The 19,388-nt window shown below is 41.7% G+C and overlaps 1 protein-coding gene across 8 annotated transcripts in view; it reads left to right on the top strand.

The window, feature by feature from the left end:
- The window catches only part of TTC6 (tetratricopeptide repeat domain 6), a 167,841-nt gene that overhangs the window by 119,683 nt on the left and 28,770 nt on the right, over positions 1-19,388 (top strand). For all 8 annotated transcript variants that reach the window (XR_008848967.1, XR_008848971.1, XR_008848972.1 and 5 more), the window contains 4 exons: positions 2,594-2,804; positions 8,395-8,547; positions 15,691-15,861; positions 16,304-16,529. Coding sequence is in view for 1 of the 8 variants with exons in the window: in XM_056546769.1 (XP_056402744.1) it covers positions 2,594-2,804; positions 8,395-8,547; positions 15,691-15,861; positions 16,304-16,529 (761 nt within the window). In the remaining 7 variants the exon portion in view is untranslated. The remainder of the gene's footprint in view (positions 1-2,593; positions 2,805-8,394; positions 8,548-15,690; positions 15,862-16,303; positions 16,530-19,388) is intronic.

Raw genomic sequence — 19,388 nt, 5'->3', positions numbered from 1 at the left:
TCAAAATCTATAACAGTATATTGAGGAAGCTGAAAATAAATGCTCTAATTTATGTGAGATAATCAAACACATACAGCCATGGCCTCATATCTTGATAATATCTAAGCCTCACTAACAATGATAATCAACTCCTCCCAAATCCAGAATAAAAATTTGTAACAAATTAGGGAGATCATATGAGACTAACTTATCCAGCTCAAAGACAAGTACCTAGATTTAAAGTACAAATCATAACATACAAGAAGAGGCTGATATGGGATCAGAGACTGTTATGAAAGAGCAAATTCTACCATGATTTGCCTAAGTCCAATAACATGCGCACTAACATCGATTAGAATTTTCTCTAAGTCCGGAAATAGCAGGTAACCTCGTACCGATATATGGCACCAAGAGCGGAAAGGTTCTCCAACCTTTTTTTCTAAGTCCGGCAGCATGCGCATTAGAAGTTGACATGAGTTCCTGGATGTCGGGAACATGCACAATAGTGCGCTTGAAATTTCTTCTAAGTACGAAAACATGCACGTGAACACATTAGATCACGGAACAAAGCCTCTGTGTCCTTGACAAAGTCGATCTAATCGGCGAAATGTCGGGGAGGCTAATTATGCTATTTTAACTAGCAGTGTGCTGTACCGAATACACACCAGAGCATATGCTTAAAATTGAGTGCATATCCCTCTCCTCTATGACCATTGTGACAACACAGATATAAACACAGCGTGTCATATATGTATAAAAGGAGTGAAGTGCATTCTCTAATGTGTCAATCAGTGCAGTAGCACGATATCGGAAGCACATTGTGTTTTTAAATAAGTTTGCAATATTTTGGGTTGTATATTCTACGGAGTTCAATAAAGACTACTTTTAATATTAATGTGGGGGGGGGGGGTTCTTAGTTTGGGGATATTATCCTGGGGGTTTTCCTCCTCAGTTTGTGTTTACACTATTAACCCCGGAACCTCCGGGAGATTGTTTTTTGTATTATTCAGTGAGCTTAGGCCCATCATCCCAACAATTTGAAAGACTCCGTATCAATACCATGAAAAAGGCGGTTGCCTTCTGATCATTTGACATTCCTCTGTCGCTTTCAGCCTCTGTCCCTCACTTCGTGAAGAACCAATGAAAGGCGACGGACAGTTCTGAACCTTTTCACTGGTTGACGTACATGTTTGACGGAATCCCATGATGAGGAATACTAGATGAGTAAAGTTGTCCATAGTGACAGCGGCATCAGTTCGAGCTTTCATCCTAGCTCTCGGGCAGCTGTGAACACACAGGTCACATGGTTGACAAACACCTAAGCACCAGGGAGAAATTCTCATTCCCCATGGCAACCTTGCGCCTGGGATTTGTCGTGCCCTGTTAAATAAAGTTGCTATTCATTGTATCTGTGATCAATGCAAATAACTGGAACATATCCTGTTCATTTCAAGAATTGTACGAAGGTGCCAGTGGACATCCATATTGTGTACAAGAAAGGCAACTTGATGGAAACTATAGGAAAGGATTCTCCACAGACTAAACCCTAGTAAAGACAGATCCTAAAAGAGAATTTAAGAAGGGGCTAAACATTTATATTTATTTATTTTGATTAAGATTTTCTTAATATTTCATATATAATCTTAGCTCCAGAAATACATACAGTAAAGATAAACCCCTCACCTAAACCCACCCAGAACCTGAAATCGGAGGAGGAAGGAAGAGGGAAAAAAAATGAAATTTAATAAGGAGACTCTACTTCCACTTCCAGCATACTTTATGGTGCTTAACAAGTGCTTTATCACGGTTAAGAGCTTTTTTTGCAGTCAAATGCTTTTTTACTTTTTTAACCAAATTATACCAGGTTATGAATGTGAGGACCCTGTCCGAGAGCCAGACCTTCAATATAAGAATTTTAGCACAAATAAATTAAGACAATATTTGATCATGACCCTTACCAACTTGACCACCCAATATGGCCTGAACAAATGCAATCTCAGTACTCCTGGGAAGGATGCTATTTAAAAAAAAAAAATGTATTATATAATTTTTAAAAAAGACATCTGAGGCATTTGAAGTGTTCTCTATACCCTAATTTAAACAACTATTTGGGGGAAACATACAATTTGTGAATCAGTTTAAATTGTGTCAATTTAAAGTTTGCATTAATTGAAAGAAGTGTAATATTTTCTATAATGTAATTCCACTGAGATTTCTCTAGCTGTCCAATATCTTGCTCCCATTTCTTCCTGTATCTATCCTTCTGACACTTACCAGACTCTTCCCTCAATATTCCATAAATATATACCGTGGATTTTAAGTATATTTAATCCTACTATGTGTTTAAAGGGGTACTCTGCCCCTAGACATCTTATCCCCTATCCAAAGGATAGGGGATAAGATGTCAGATCGCCGCGATGCCACTGCTGGGGACCCCCGGGATCCCAGCTGCGGCACTGCGCTATCATTACAGCACAGAGCGAGTTCGCTCTGCATGTAATGACGCGCAATACAGGGGCCGGAGCATCGTTACGTCACGGCTCCGCCCCTCCTTTGGATAGGGGATAAGATGTCCCTTTAAGTGTAAATGACTCATGAATTTCCCCTTTTTCAGATTACAGCAGTATAAGGAGGCAATGTTGGCATTCAGCCAAGTGTTACAAATAAACTCTCTGACTCCTGAGGGCTACATTGGTCGTGGAAATGCATACATGGAGTATGGGCATAAAGAGGGCACTAAGCGTGCTCAGGCAGACTTCATGAAGGCTCTTCACTTAAAACCCACAAGCATTGCAGCAAGGATCTGTTTGGGATACAATTTACAGGTGAGAAATATCTACCGGTATATTCCTATGGTTTCCTGTTTTGTCATCTGCAGAAACATGTTGTATACCGCTAAGTTCACAGTCTGGTCTGGTCCATTGCACAACAGACACAAACAGGTCCCGAGGAGTCCCATTGACTTTGAGTGGGATCCGTCTGTTGTTTTGCAGAAGTTGAGCAGAAAAAAAACCTTGATCTGCATTATTTTTTTGTCCTCTCATGTCTTGTCATTTGAATGGAATTTGCGAATGGAGCTCCCTGAGCGGAGCTTCAAAGCTGATGTGAACCCAGCTTAACACAGAACTGGATAATGAATTCCTCTATCAAATCATTGAATAATATACTATAACTAAAAAACATTTATAGACATATTCTAGCCATTCTAATAGATACACAACGATTTAACACTCCAGATCATCAGAGATACACCATTTAACTAGCAAACCATTCACATGCACTAGAATTGTTCCTTATTGGCCTAAACAACACTAGACTACTAAAAATTGCATAGGCATCTTGGTGTTTCAGTAGGTAGCTTTTCTGCCTTTCAGTTCAGGTTCAAACCCAACCAAAAGCAACATCTGCATTTAGTTTGCATTTTCTCCCTGTGTGGTACTTTGGCATTCTCCAATCTAAATTACTTATCCCCTATTCTTAGGATATAGTGTCAGATTGCAAGGGATCCGACTGCTGGGATCCCCAAGATTTTGAGAATGGGGACCTAAGTGTTTTGAATGGAGCCGCATGTCGAAAATGCGTTCTGTTGCTCTATTCTTTCTCTATAGGAGCTGCATATAGCTGAGAGTTGTACTTTGCTATCTCTGAGAAAACAAATACTCAGGTCTTTATTCTCGAGATTGTGGGGGGGATCCAATCAGCCAGAACACCCCAAATACCCCCTCCCTCCCGTGCAAACTGACGCTTATCCCCTATACTATGGAAACAGGCCTATATTTATATCTATCTCTATATGTATATAAACTATTATTATAACCGCAGATGTATGTATAGAGATATCAGCTTTCTCATGTTTCCTAGGCTCTGTTTATACTGTTTCATTGGAAACCATGATGAATGTGCCAGATCTGTTGAATGATGGACATCTGTGCCTGATGGACGCCATTAACTTATAATGAGGTCCAACGAGTTCCATAGCGGTGTCCTTCATTTTAATGGGAACAATAGCTCAGTATGCTGTGCTTCATCTTTCTGTCATATCTGATGGATCTACAAGCAAAGATTTCAAAAGTAGCCTCTGATGTTTGTGTGAACAGAGCCTACCACAAATGTTTTACTCTCATTTTATATTTGATTTAATTATCAGACTTTTTTTTACAGCTCCACATTAAGCGTTCATCCATAAACAACATGTGTCACCTATCTTCAAGATAAATGTATAATCACTGGGGTATAGTCTGATTGTGTGGACTCCCTTTAATTAAACTACCCCCCCCCCCCCCCCAATTGCATGGAGCAGTGAGTGAGGATGTTGTGATCCACTCCATGGAACTGATGATGATAGCTCTGCTTTGTACTCAACTTTTCTTCAGCAGTCCCATAGGCTTTAAAGGAGATTTCATGGAATAAAACTTATCCCCTATTCTCAGGATCCCCGGAAGATAGCTGAACTGCTCTCCTATAGACATATGTGGAGGTGGCGTGGTGCTCCAGGGGAGAGCCATGCTCCATACAGGAGATTGCGGGGGATATTAGCGCTCGGACCTCCGCAATCTAAAACTTATCTAAAAATAAGTTTTATTCCATGAGACTACTCCTTTAAATGGCGTGGCAGCAAGCAACTTACACTCTATTGAGACATGGGACTCAGGAATATGTTATCTTGATTGGTGAGGATCCCACTTATGTGGATAGGTGATAAATGTTCATAGTCCAACCTCTTTAAACAGGTACAATTTGATGGAATGATTTACATACCAATAGACACATTCACCCTATACCTCACCTACTCAAATTGGTGACTCTAGTGTTGCTGTAGTTAGTAATTTTTGTTCTGATGACACTAATACATACTGTAATACATATTTTATAGCCCTACCTATCAGATTAAAATATAAAATGTTGTGAAAATAAGTCCACAAGTTGATATAGATGGTTCATTGTGAATTAAAGTACCAACGACCAAGGTTTGATTCAATACTCAGTATCAGGAACAGTAGACAGCAGACTCTTTCTTCTGTGGTGTTGAATAGCTTCAGGGTATTTTCTCTTAATAGGTTTATATTTCCACATCATTTACACCACCTTTTGCTTCAAAGATTTCATTACAATGCATAGCAATTGTTGACACGCTTTTCATAGAAACTCTGAATGAGTTTAGATAAGGACCATTTACTTTCCTTCTTTGCACAGTATACAATATTACAGCTGTTAATGTTTCATAAATTGTAAATAAATATCTTTAAAAGCCATTCACTAGCCAGGGTAATGTATTGTCCGTCAATCCTTGGAAAGTCATTTATTAAAAGAAAAACTATCCTTCCGATTTAAAGAAAATGTTCCCTCATTTTTATCATTATTGTCCATGTTAAACTGATGCTAAATTACTGATTCTGGGTTTTCTGTCAGCAAACCCTTTGAAGAACGTTAAAACAATCTCCTTTTCATTTTAAAATGACTGACAAAAGGGAATTGGAAATTGTATTTTACTACAGGGCAAACGGGGAAAAAAAGAATTTTATAAAGTGATTTACACTGACCATTAGCTTTATAAAATGGAAAATCAGAGTTTTTTTGGTTATCTTCATGTCATCAGTTCACCCTACAGTGAAGATCGGACCAGATGGGCTAGCATTTACTCCCCACAAATATCAATATGCCATGGATGAAGATGACCTTGTTCTAGTGCATAGTTTCTTTTCCTTTGACCACTTTTGGTAGTTAGTAACCATGGCATCCCAGGAACACCCCATTGATTGCAGTTTTGGAGAGATGCTCTGACCCGGTGGTGTACATTTTGACCTTTGTCAGAGTTACTCAGATCCTTTTGCTTGCCTATTTTTCCTGCTTTTAACATATCAATTTCAAGAACTGACTGGTCACTTTCTGCCTAATATCTAATTTACTTGATTATAAGATAACCCTGATTATAAGAGGACCCCATTAACCCCTTAAGGACATTGGGCATAAATGTACATCCTGGTGCCCTGGTACTTAACGCACGAGAAAATACATTTACATTCTGTACACGAAGCTAGCGCAGGAGCTACGCTTGCTTCATGCATGGAGGGTCCCAGCTTATGTCATCAGCCAGGGTAATGTCCGACATCAGATTGCAGATGGCTTTAATCAGTGCTATGCCTATAGATAGCACTGAAAAGTATTAGCAATCATAAGATTGCTATAAATATACCCCTTTGGAGACTTAAAAATCTAAAAGTAAAAAGTTTTAATTTAATGTGAATAAGCCCTTAACTGAGTAAAAAATTAAATCACTTTTTTAACGATCTTACAAATAAAAAAAATGTAAACAATAAAATACATTTATTTGGTATCACCACATGCTGAAATGTCTGAACTATTAAAATATAATGTTAATGTTCCCGTACAGTGAGCGGAGTAAATGTAAAAAAAAAAATACCAAAGTCAAAAATTGTAGATTTTTGGTCATATCACATCCCAGAAAAAAAAGTCTCATATATATGTAAAAGTGGTACCGACCAAAACTACAGATCATGCCGCAAAGATGCGCACATACAGCAGTGTATATGGAAAAATAAGAAATTTACAGGGGTCAGAATAGGACATTTTTAAAGGGGTTATACACCATAAGGTGATTTTAGTACTTACCGTACCTACCAGACAGTAATGGACATGCATAGGAAGGATTTATGCTTGTCTTGGGACTAAATAGCTATGTTGTGAGTCCACTATAACTCTGCTACATTCTTTTAGAGAAATGGCTATTTTCTGTTGGAGTTCCTGCCCTCCAACTACGAGTCACTTTTCTTCCTTCCACACATCAACCGCCCAACCCATTGCAGCTCCATTGCATGCTTTGCTGTGATGTCAACTACAATTCACTGCAGCCCTTTGGAGAATGATCTTACTCCCACCCAGTGGTTGCTACACCAGACAGGCCCCCTTTGACTAGTGATGTAATGTCTTGGGCTGCACTTCAACCTGGGAAAAGCTCAGACAACACTCATTTTGTATGCTGCTATAAATAAACATGTGGGCAAAGATAACTTAAGAATTGCCATACCAGCCATCAAAGACAGGAACAGACTAGTCTTGGGTGGTATACCGGTTCATACCGAATACCAGTGTGTTTTTTCTTTACGATATGAATTTTCCACATACCGCAATACCATTTCCATAGCAACCAACTCCAACGCGTGATGGCGTGGAGAAACATCCAGCGGCACAGCGTCTCTGGGGAGTGTAGTCCGAGCCGCACTGAACTGACTGTGAGGAGCTGGGAGGGGACTACAATTCCAGGCTGGCACATGACTTCTGGGCGAGCGCAGGAAACTCGAGCAGAACTGCGGAGACATGGAGGAGAGTTACAAGGCAGCCTGACCAAGACCCCGGGTAACATGGTGAGGACCCCCGACCACTAGGAAGCTCGAGCAGAACTGGGGAGACATGGAGGAGAGTTACCGGGCGGCCTGACAGAGACCCTGGGTACCATGGTGAGGACCTCCGACCACCTGACACTATACTAAGGACCCCCCCCAAATACCATTAAATACAGTGAAACCGCCGTAACTTAGAAAAATACTGTGATATTCATTTTTGGTCATAGCGCCAGCACTAGTACAGACACTATATTATGAACTAAACTTATGTTACAGCATACTCATTTTCTTACAAAAGATAAACTTTTTTTTTTAAATAGTATAGCAACAGATAAACAGCTAATATGGGTATGATTTTAAATGTATCGACTCAAAGAATAAAAAGAACATGCCAGTTTTCCCATAAAGTGCACTGCATACAAACAAAAGTAGCAAAATTCTGTTTAGTTTTTTAAATTTCCCTCCACAAATAATCATTTCTTATTGTTCTTGTACATTTCATGGTCTCCATGTCTCCTTTATTTCATGTCCCCTATCAAATTGATGGGATTAGATATGAAATGGGGAAGAATGAACTTTAATCTTCCTCATTCCATATATAGCTGGCCTCGGCATTGTTCCTCCCATGCGGCTCAGCTGCTGTACTCGTCTTCTGCAGCTCTGGTGCACACCTCCCAGCAGTGCCTAGCACTAAGAGAACATGGTCTTTTCCTTGATGTCACTTCCACCCAGCTCTAGACACTCCTGGGAAATGCGCCAAGCCGCCTCTGAAGACGAGCTGGGACCTGGCGACCGCCGCATGGTAAATATGTAATACATTTTACTGGCGCTGCCCTTTAGACCCGAATTTAAAACAACAAGTTTGCTTTTTCAGGAGTTTTCTCTATGAAAAAACCCTTTTGTTATAATCGAGCAAATACTGTATATCCCACCCTGTGACAGGGGCCATTGTCACCAGATAATCAATATTCTTTTACTTTACCTGTCAGTCGGTATAATGTTATGGCTGATTGGTGTATATTATGCATTTATCAGCTCTTTTTGTCTTCTGCAGGCCCAAGGACTACTTCAGCAAGCTTGGAACCAATTTACCGTGGCCCTGGATATTGATGCAAGAAGCATGCTGGGATTTGAGGGACGTGCTATTGTAAATCTGCAGATGGGGGACACATTTGCAGCTCTGCAGGACATGAATGCTGCATTAAAGGTGACCTTCCTAATAGCATGTCTCAATTCTATATGTATTATTAACATGCATCAATGTCATGTATGAATCCCAGCATGCATCAATTTCACTAAAAACAATATAGGCAACTTATTCCCTGTCCACAGGATAGAGCATAAGTGTCTGATGGCATGGGGGTCAGACAGCTGGGATCACCTGAACAAGACCCCGGCTGTCTGAGAGGTGTGCTGCAGAAGGAACACGCTTCATTCATTTCTATGAGAGCACTGAAGAGACCTGAGCACTGTACTAAAGCATCTAAGGGCATAAGGGATAATTTGTCTTTCACTGGACATCCCCTTAACGACATTAGATGTAAATGTTCGTCCGCGTGTCCTAGTACTTACCGCACAAGGATGTACATTTACGTCCTGTACATGAAGCGAGCACCGGAGCAGTGCTTGCATCATGCTCGGCAAGCCCCTGCTGCTATCAGCAGTCAGGAACCCGCCAGTAATGGCAGAAATCAACGATCACGCTGATTTCCGCCATTAACCCCTCAGATATTGAGCAGACCAGAGAAGAATATCGCAGACAATACTGATCAGTGCTATGCATATGCATAGCGCTGAACAGTATTAACAAACTAATGATTGCTATAGATAAAAAATGAAAAAAAAAAGTGATAGAGCCCCTCCTCCAAAAAAATATTCCCCCCCCCCCATTTTTACCCTGAAAGCAAAAAAAAAGAATTAATAAACGAATTTGGTATTGGCATGTGCGTAAATGTCTGAACTATCAAAATATAATGTTAATGATCCCATACGGTGAACTGCGTAAGTTTAAAAAAAAAATTTTTGAATATAAAATGGTTAAAAAGTCAAATATGTGCAAAAGTGGTATTGATAAAAACTAGAGATCATGGCGCAAAAAAATTGCCCTCATACAGCCCTGTATACAGAAATATTATAAAGTTATAGGTTATTTAAAATCAGCTTAATAATAGAAAAGTACAATGGGTCACACAAAAAACAAGCCCTCATATGGGTCTGTGGGTGGAAATATAAAAAAAAGTTAAGATTTTTAGACAGCGAGGAGGAAAAGACAAAGATGCACAGAAAAGTTAGCTGTGTCCTTAAGGGGTTAAGGAGGCTTGCCTATAAAAAAACTCTGGCCCATCTAAAGCCAGCCTTCTGTTCTTTAAAGGGGCTGTTAGCTACCATTTAAGTTCCGAACCACTGGCTCTGTTAGATGCTTCCATTACATAGAAAATTGCTTTTATTCCCTGGTACCAAGAGTCAAAGAGGCGTTTCCAAGCCCCTAGTGATGAGGGCTTGGGAACTCCTCCATGTTACCCCTGCTTTTTCCCTGCTTGATTGACAGTCAGCTGGAAGCCAAGCCATGTTTCAATATCTTGTTCCTATACTGTGCATGCAAATTGTGCGCAGGTGTAAGATCTGGAAGCAGGACTTGGCTTGCATCTGGCTGTCAAGCAAGTAATAAGAAGAATGGAGATGTTTCAGCTGGCAGCACTTCAGGGGCTTGGAAGCACCTCTTTGCACCAGTGGTAAATGAAAATATTTTTCTATGTTATGGAAGCACAGACAACTATAAGAAAGATACCATGGGGGTGATTTTTTAGTCTATGGCCCACATTTATCATTGTCTTTAGACTGTTTTTTGTGTCTAAAAAGGGGCAAAAAAAAAGGAGCAAGCAGGGTTTTTTGCGCCTTTTTGTTTACACATTTCTGCTTATTTTGAGTTGCAATCCCCTGATTTTGGCAATACACATGATATAGAAGGGTTTTATCAACCGCGCCTTTATTGTGAAAAGGAACAAAAAAGGCGCAAAGCCACTGAAAAGTCTCTAAAACTACACCAGCCCAGATTTGGTGTCGCTTTTTGGTAAATGTGAAGAGAGAAATTTCAGAAAATGTGACCTGCACAAAATGTATCAAATGCTCTTTGACCATTTAATACATTTGGTGCTCCTACACATTATCAGCACACAAAAAAAAAGGTGTAAAAAAATGCTTCACTTACACTTAAATGATAAATGCCGGCCTATGTTTAGGCGCAGTTCAGGCGCAAGCAGCATATTTTGAGACTTTTATGCGTCTTTTGATATAGACAGTTTCACTCTTTTTTCCTACCCGTAGAACTTTTTCTTTTTGACCATGCAGTGGTCACGTATTTATCATTTGTGACTTTTCTCAAAAGTTGTTATTTTGTGTGCAAAGGTACTTTTTTAGGCGCAAAGCTACACCACCTACCAGTAGGTGAGAGAATAATTTCTATCTTCCACAGTTCAACCTTTAACCTCTTGTGGACGACAGCGTCCCACTCCCCTTCTATGACGCGCTCAGGAGCTGAGCACGGGTCATAGCTGGGTGGTCCTGGTGGCTATCTGCCACCAGGACCCAACTCTAATGCCAGACATCACTGATCACAGTGATGCCTGACTTTAACCCCTTAGACACCGCAATCAAATTTGTAAGTAAAAATGTCCCAGCAGCTCTGTGAAAGTAAGTAAAAACACCTAAGCTGCCAAATTCAGGACCCGGGAAAGTATCTACTTCCCTCCCTCACAAGTGTCTAGAAAAAGTGTATGTGGTAGAGCTTTTCCCACCACAGCAGAGCTGCACAAAATTCATCATCCTGCTGCATCTTCTTGATAAATAAGATGCACGCTAGTCAAACCCACCACCCATATAAAAGTGGGAAAATAGCTCTACGGTAGACATTTTTTGATAAATCTGGGCCCAAGTGTCTTCTTGCTATTTGCCAGTGATCAGTTTGAAATGTGAATTGCAGATAACAGACTCCCTTTAAAACTGGCATCTGAGAAGCCAGTTTTAAAAATAATCTCCCAATATGATTTCTTCAATGGATTGGAATTCCCCATCATAGTAAGCAATGGAAAATCATCAATATATATATACAATTAGCAAAAACAATTGCTAATAAAGAATTATTAAGTAAAAAAAATATAATAATAAATTATATATACAATTGCAAACTGATCAGTGCACCTGCCTGTACTGTATAGCTAGCTAAGTGCTATTACCTCTTCTCAGTGTTGTCACCTTTTCCCCTGCACAATGATGCTTCTGGCCAGGCACTACACGATGAACCAGTACACAGCCAAAGGAACTTAAAAGGGGCTGTATTGTGACTCTAGAACAGTGTTTCCCAACCTTTTTCGGGTCGGGGCACACCTCGAAAAAAAAAAAATTCTGCGGGGCACCGCTACAGAGGTTGACGAGCAAAAAAAATAAAAATAAAATAAAAAAGGGAAAATGGTAAAAAACACAATGCATTATATCTATATATCAGTGGGTGTGTAGTTTAAAGTGCTGCTTTATACAGCAACTCACCAAAGACATCTTCTCTAATTTGCAATGTTGCCTTCTCTTCTCCATCTGGTCCGGACCATCATCACGATTTCTTCCACACACAATTCTTCACCGTTAAACCTGCAAAACAAATCTATTAGGCGCCGAACTTTTTTTTTTTTTTACATGGGTGACAGAGGGGTTTAGAAGAGTGGACATGGGTGACAGAGGGGTGGACATGGGTGACAAAGGGGTTTAGAGGAGTGTACAGAGGGGTGTAGAGGAGTGTATATGGGTGACAGGGGTGTAGAGGAGTGTACAGAGGGGTGTAGAGGAGCGTACATGGGTGACAGGGGTGTAGAGGAGCGTACAGAGGGGTGTAGAGGAGCGTACATGGGTGACAGGGGTGTAGAGGAGCGTACAGAGGGGTGTAGAGGAGCGTACATGGGTGACAGGGGTGTAGAGGAGCATACAGAGGGGTGTAGAGGAGTGGACATGGGTGACAGAGGGGTGAAGAGGAGTGGACAAAGGGGTGTAGAGGAGTGTACATGGGTCGACAGGAGGGTGAACATGGGTGACAGAGGGATGACAGGAGGGTGGACGGGGGTGACAGGGATGACAGGAGGGTGGACAGGGGTGACGGGGGGGTGAACATGGGTGACGGGGGGGGTGAACGGGAGTGAAAGGGATGACAGGAGGGGTGAACATGGGTGACAGGAGAGGTGAACATGGGTCACAGGAGGGGGTGAACATGGGTGACAGGAGGGGGTGGACGGGAGTGAAAGGGATGACAGGAGGGTGAACATGGGTGTGAACAGGGGTGACAGGAGGGTGGACAGGGGTGACAGGAGGGGTGGACATGGATGACGGGGGTGGTGAACATGGGTGACAGGAGGGGTGAACATGGGTGACAGGAGGGGTGAACATGGGTGACAGGGATGACAGGAGGGTGGACAGGGGTGTGAACATGGGTGACAGGAGGGTGGACAGGGGTGACAGGGGGGTGGACAGGGGTGACAGGGGGGGTGGACGGGAGTGAAAGGGATGACAGGAGGGTGAACATGGGTGACAGGAGGGTGAACATGGGTGACAGGAGGGTGGACAGGGGTGACAGGAAGGTGGACAGTGGTGACGGGGTTGGTGAACATGGGTGACAGGAGGGTGAACATGGGTGACAGGAGGGTGGATGAGGGTGAACATGGGTGACATGGGTGACAGGAGGGTGGACAGGGGGGGTGGACATGGGTGACAGGGGGGGGCAGACTGTGTGACAAGGGGGGGAAGACTGTGTGACAAAGCGGGGGCAGACTGGGTGACAAGGGGGGGCAGACTGGGTGACGGGGGGGCAGACTGGGTGACGGGGGGGCAGACTGGGGGACGGGGGGGGCTGACTGGGTGACGGGGGGGGGGGGGGCTGACTGGGTGACAGGGGGGGCGGACTGGGTGACGGAGGGGGGCGGACTGGGTGACAGGGGGGGCGGACTGGGTGGCAGGGGGGGCGGACTGGGTGACAGGGGGGGGCGGACTGGGTGACAGGGGGGGGCGGACTTGGGTGCCAGGGGGGGCGGACATGGGTGACGGGGGGGGCGGACATGGGTGACGGGGGGGCGGACATGGGTGACGGGGGGGGCGGACATGGGTGACAAGGGGGGGTGGACATGAGTGACGGGTGGTATAGGGTGGACCCGGGTGATGATGGGGGGGGGTTGGACAGGGTTGAGAAGGGGTAACAGAGGGGTGGAAAGGGTACAGTACCTTAAGCAAGCCGGTCCGCGCAGCTTGCAGGTCCACGGCAGGCACGGGAGTCCGGCGCAGGTGAAGATCGTTCCGCCCCATGGACCAATTTTCGGCTCACTGCTTGCAAGGTAGAAGGGGGAGGGGGATGCAGTGTGCGCAGTGCGTACGCAGGCTTCCCTTCCCCCCTGCACCGCCAGTCATAAGCGCGCAGGCCGGGGCGGGATGGGAATCACTGCTCTAGAATATAATTGCAGAAGAAAAGTTGTGGACCAGATGTTTTAGCCTATTTTAGTAATGGGATATGATTTACAACTTCTTCTTTTATTATAGCATGCAATAAGACTAGTTATTTTATATATTAAAAATCCTGAAAAACAACATTTTTTTTGTAGCTTTGTTTTGTAGCTTTTAAAGGGGTATACCACTAGTTTAAAATGTATTCCCTATCGGCAGAACGTGCAATGTCTTTGGGAGAGCCAGAGATATCCAAGAAGAGCTCTTGTGTATCTCCAGTGTATGGAGCTTGTGGCGAATGCTTGCTCCATGCAGAAAAAGAGACGGGGCCACATTCTGGAGATCGCAGGGAGTCTCAAGGATTGGACTCCTACCCCCTCCCTCAATCAGACACTTTCGTTTTAAAGGACTGGATTACTCCTTTTAAAAATTATTTCAGCAATGTCCAGAGTTTCCCTTACCAATATGCACCCTACACAGACTAGTCCCTTTCACATTTGGTTGCCCTTGCAGAGGAATGTGACAGACGTGATATGGGCATGAATTATAATAAACTCTTGGTAATGTAATTTGGAAGCGAAAATATTTTCCTTCAAGGTGAACTGCTTGGGGGACAGCCAAAAGATGCATGAATAAAATACTAATCCTCTAAACCCAGTTTAAGATTTATACAGAACAAACTACGACATGGAAATTACTTTTCCTCTTACCTAAGCTGAAATATGGTCCAGCTGAATAAATTGGCAGTTTTGCTTATAGGGTCAAATTTGTTGTATCTTTACTAAATTCACTGATTAGAATTCTAATGTGGAATTAATGTATTTTACTGCCACAGTATATTAAAGGGGTACGCCAGTGGAAAACATTTTTTTTTTTAATGAACTGATGCCAGAAAGGTAAACAGATTTGTAAATTACTTCTATTAAAAGTCTAAAAGGAAATTATTTTCTTTTTGAATTACTTTTTTGTCTTGTCCACAGTGCTCTCTGCTGACACCTCTGTCCGTGTCAGAAACTGTCCAGAGCAGCATAGGTTTTCAATGGGGATATTCTCCTGCTCAGGACAGTTCCTGATACAGGCATACAGTCAGCAGACAGCACAGTGGACAAGACCAAAAAGTCATTCAAAAAGAAAAGAATTTTCTCTAGCATACAGCTGCTAAAAAGTACTGAAGGGTAAATATTTTTTATAGAAGTAATTTACAAATCTGTTTAACTTTCTGGCACCAGTTGATTAAAAAAAATTATAAATTAATGTGTAGGACCCATAATGGGTTATAGGGGTTATACAGGATTATAAAAACATGGGGATAATTTATCATTAAGTTTAGAGTGTGTTTGGTGTACAATTGTCTCAATAGCTTCCTTGCATGCACAATTTGCAACTTTTCAACTTATGTGATTCTTTAGAAAGTGGCTTGCTTTAATATTTTTGCCTTTATGTCTTTTTTACTTCACAGTGGTAGTAATTTTTGCGTAATACATTTGGACTCATTCAAGAAAAAAACTTGATTGTAGTGTGGCATGGTTAGTTGTTGCAGTGGTCAGGGATTTATCAATTTTTTTTTTAATTGTCGCAAATATATGTGCAATGTCATACCAACCCAGACCACACTTAAAAACTTATCTACAACTAAGCTACATTGCTATTCATGAAGAATGTGCACCTTTTTAATAAATGTGGACGAAAGTACACATAGCTTACACACAGGAATATGGGGGTAAAAAGAACTTGGTTTACACAGACAATGATAAATTTGTACTTTTGTCAGAACTTGTGCTAAAACCAGGAGCCAAACTGACATAAAACACCTGTTTTTCATCTCATGCACATGCTATTGTGTCTTTCTTATGCCTCTTCCCCTTATTTATCCCTACAGCTTGGTGTGACAGCTCACCTACTGACAAATCGGGGAGTCATTCACCAGTTCATGGGGAAGTTACCCAATGCAATGCGAGATTACCAGTCTGCAATTGCAGCCAATTCCAAGTATTCATTGGCTTACTTCAATGCAGCAAACCTGTATCTCCATAACCGGCAATTCTCACAGGTAACTAGAAAACATTCTGTAGCTTCCTTTGCCCAGTAGATACCAGGTAATGTTACTCATTGTTACCATTCAGTATGGGACTTCAGCAGTCTGTAAGCTCAAATTTATATCCACATTTACCCCTTTCATTTAAAAAATTAATATGCTTTAGTTGAATATTTCTTGTTGTTTTCAATAAGTGTTAAGCCTTTTCTGGCTGGTAAACACACAAATCATCCTTACAATACATTTCTGCTGTTATGCATTATATTAGCAGGCACCATTCCAAAAAATATTGTAATTTTTTTTTTAATCATGAATTCAGTATTTAATTTTGACTTTGCCCACACACATCTGTTTTGTTTAACTTCATTGAGTCATTGGAATAATATAGTTGTTGCAGTGTAAGTGCTTGATCGCTTATTGTTAATTTTGTTGACATATTAATCTGTATACTACACAGGCTAAAGAATATTACACTCAAGCCATTGAACTGGATCCTGACAATGAATCAGCCTTCCTGAACCGTGGGATCACAAATATGCTTTTACAAGATGTGCAAGAAGCACTTGAGGATTTCCATAGGGTCATAAACCTTTGTCCAGTATCTTCTGCTGCATTTTTCAATCGTGCTACCTTACATAACACTTTACAAGAATACCAGCAAGCTGAAAGTGACATAACTCAAGGTACAATACTCATCTGCCCTACCCTAATAAAAACAGCAATTTCCCAAAATTTCATAGACCTAAAACTGTATAACAAACAAAAAAAAAACAATTCTCCAATTTTTATCTTATTTTTACTGGAAATGATTCCTTTTACAAGCAGGAATTGTGGAAAAGAGAAACTGTGAGGAATACAAATTCCCCACATCTTCCCTGTCAGCAGATATACAGTATCTCACATAAGTCCACCCCTTGCATTTTTGTAAATATTTTGTTAAATCTTTTCATGTGACAGGGCTGAAGAAATGCTCCTTGGCTACAATGTAAAGTAATTAGTGCACAGCCTGTATAACAGTTTTTAATGTTGTGTCCTCTCAACATAACACAACACAGCTATTAATGTCTAAACCTTTGCAATTTTGTTTTGAGGGGACAGCAAAATTGAACACTGTTATATAGGCTGTACACGCTTTTCTTTACATTGCAGCAGAGTGTAATTTCTTCTAAATTTTCACATGAAAGGATCTAATAAAAAATTAACAAAAATTGGAGTACATGCATGGCCCTATGATGTAAACTTCCAAACCAGATATAATTAAGTGAACTAAAGAGAATCTATCAGCTCTAGATGACACTCAGAGCTCAGTGTCAATGAGACAGTGCCAAGCCACAACATGCATGCCTCCTCCCTCTCCCACACCACCCTGCCCTTTACTGATTGATGTGCAGGGCTCTGTGCTGAAAGATAAGCACTCTATATCAATCAGTTAAGGCTGGGAGGGGTGAGGGAGAAAATAGGCTTGTATGTTGCAGCTCAGCACTGCCTCTTTGACAGTGTGCTCTGAGCGTGATCTAAAGCTAACGGATTGTAACGTCAGTGTTCCCAACTTTCTTCTGGCAACAGGTGGTTACAGTTCCTGGTGCAGCCCATAAGGGCTGTGCATGTGCACCATGTGCATGTGTTAGACACCACCCTGCTCCACCTTTTCCTTGGTGCCTGAGCAACATTGCAGTTTTCTTCAGCGAAGGTGTCTGTCTGCCATCTGCCTGTGTTCCTGCTTCCAAACCTGTTCCTGTGTATTCTGACTTTGTCTCTGCCTGATCCTTCTGTATCTTGCTTACCTCTGTATTCTTAGTTAGCTTACACCACCTGGCTGCCTCTGAGCTACTCAGTTCTGCTACCAAACACCAACTCAGCTATGCTAAATTGCACTCTGTTTGCTGTGCTATTACCATCTACAGCATGGGCTTGCCCCACCTGCCTGTGTTCTCTGCCTGGCCATCTGCCACTTAACCAGACTACTCTTGTTGTAACAACCTGGTATCTCCCCTGCAGATGAAGTCTAGCTTCCGCTTCCTGGAGAGGGATAAAAGGGGAAAACCATGGGAATACTTTGGCTCCGGTCCCAAGTTTGTCCCAAAGTCAAACCGGTAACTGGCACAGCGGGTCCAAACCCAATGGGGCTTTAAACAGATTACCTTTAAGTTCCACAAAAGACCCAGCCCATCTCTAACAGGACTTTATTAATACATAGTTAAGTACATAGTGTGTAGATCAGATTACTTAAATGGTACCTGTAATTTATAAAACCTTTTGAAATGTCATAGAAACATATCAGAAGCTTTTATTGGTCTGAGTGTTTAAGCCCCAACTGATAATGAGAACGAGCCAATAAAAGTAGACGCTATGTAAGTTCTTTCCCGGCACTGTGTTGTGTGACCTGGATGGAGGCTAGCGAGATCTTGTAGACACAGAGTGTGGAGAGTAGCATAGTTCTCCCCTGTATATCTTTCTGTTTAGGTGGTCATTTCTACACAGGTTTGGTTGCCATCTGTAACTAAGGAATGAGGCTGTTGTTTTATACTTAAAAAGTACCTTTCACCAAATAAACTTTTCTAAACTAACTCAGGCTATGTTCATTAACTACTCCCAACACTCCTCCCACCCTTAAACAAAAAATTTCAGAGCTTTTATAAGCTTTGCATCTTACCTTTATTCTTGCTCACATAGTGCAATCTCCCAGCAGGAGAAAGTGGGCGTTTCCCAGCAGGCATGACATCACTGAAGCTGGGGGACCAATTCCGCCCTCACATTGTTGTAGAGCTGTGATGAATAGAAGACCTCTGGCTCTGTACATCTTTCAGTGAAGCTCTGTACAGCTTTCAATGAGGCTCTATGCAGCTTTCAGTGAGGCTCTGTGCAGTTGTCAATCAAGCTCAGTGCAGAGAAGCTTTTCTGGAGTTTGGCCTCCTGCCAGACCGGGAGAAGACCAAACTCACTGTATTAATTGTGGCAGGGAACAGAACAGTGGCACCTAGAGGCCGATTTTTCTATTACATTTTAAACATATTTATGTTGATAATTTTAAAAGCAGGTGAATGGGAAAGTGTCTTCTGCTAATTACACAAGGAACACTATTTTAAAAAGTTTTATTTAGTGACAGGTACGCTTGAACTTTTTAGTTATTTTTTTTTTTATTGGTTTATAGACAAACAGTACATATTTATACATTGATTGATAAACAATATTAAAAGAAAACAGAAAAATATAAAGAGAAAAAGAAAAACCAAAAAAAAAATCCCCACTATATTTTGGTGGTATTAAAGGACATCTGCAGTGCTAGTGCTAAAAAAAAAAAAAAGTTTACCTCATTTGATAGCGCTTTGAAAGACCTTTCGAACGATACCTCATTTGTCCAAATCGGTCCAGCCGTTCTCCGGTAAATGCCACCCGAAGCAGTAAGTAGCCATGTCATAGAGACTACATTTCCCATGACTCCCTGCGCCTGCTTCCTATAAGCTGCTGCTCTCCCCCTGCTCCCCCCCCCCCAAGGAAATTATAGTATAACTCCCAGCATGCCCTGTCAGCAATGTACTGTC

This window comes from Hyla sarda, chromosome 11, assembly GCF_029499605.1.
Source record: "Hyla sarda isolate aHylSar1 chromosome 11, aHylSar1.hap1, whole genome shotgun sequence".
Classification (NCBI taxonomy): domain Eukaryota; kingdom Metazoa; phylum Chordata; class Amphibia; order Anura; family Hylidae; genus Hyla; species Hyla sarda.
This window is presented reverse-complemented; position numbering and strand designations above follow the sequence as displayed.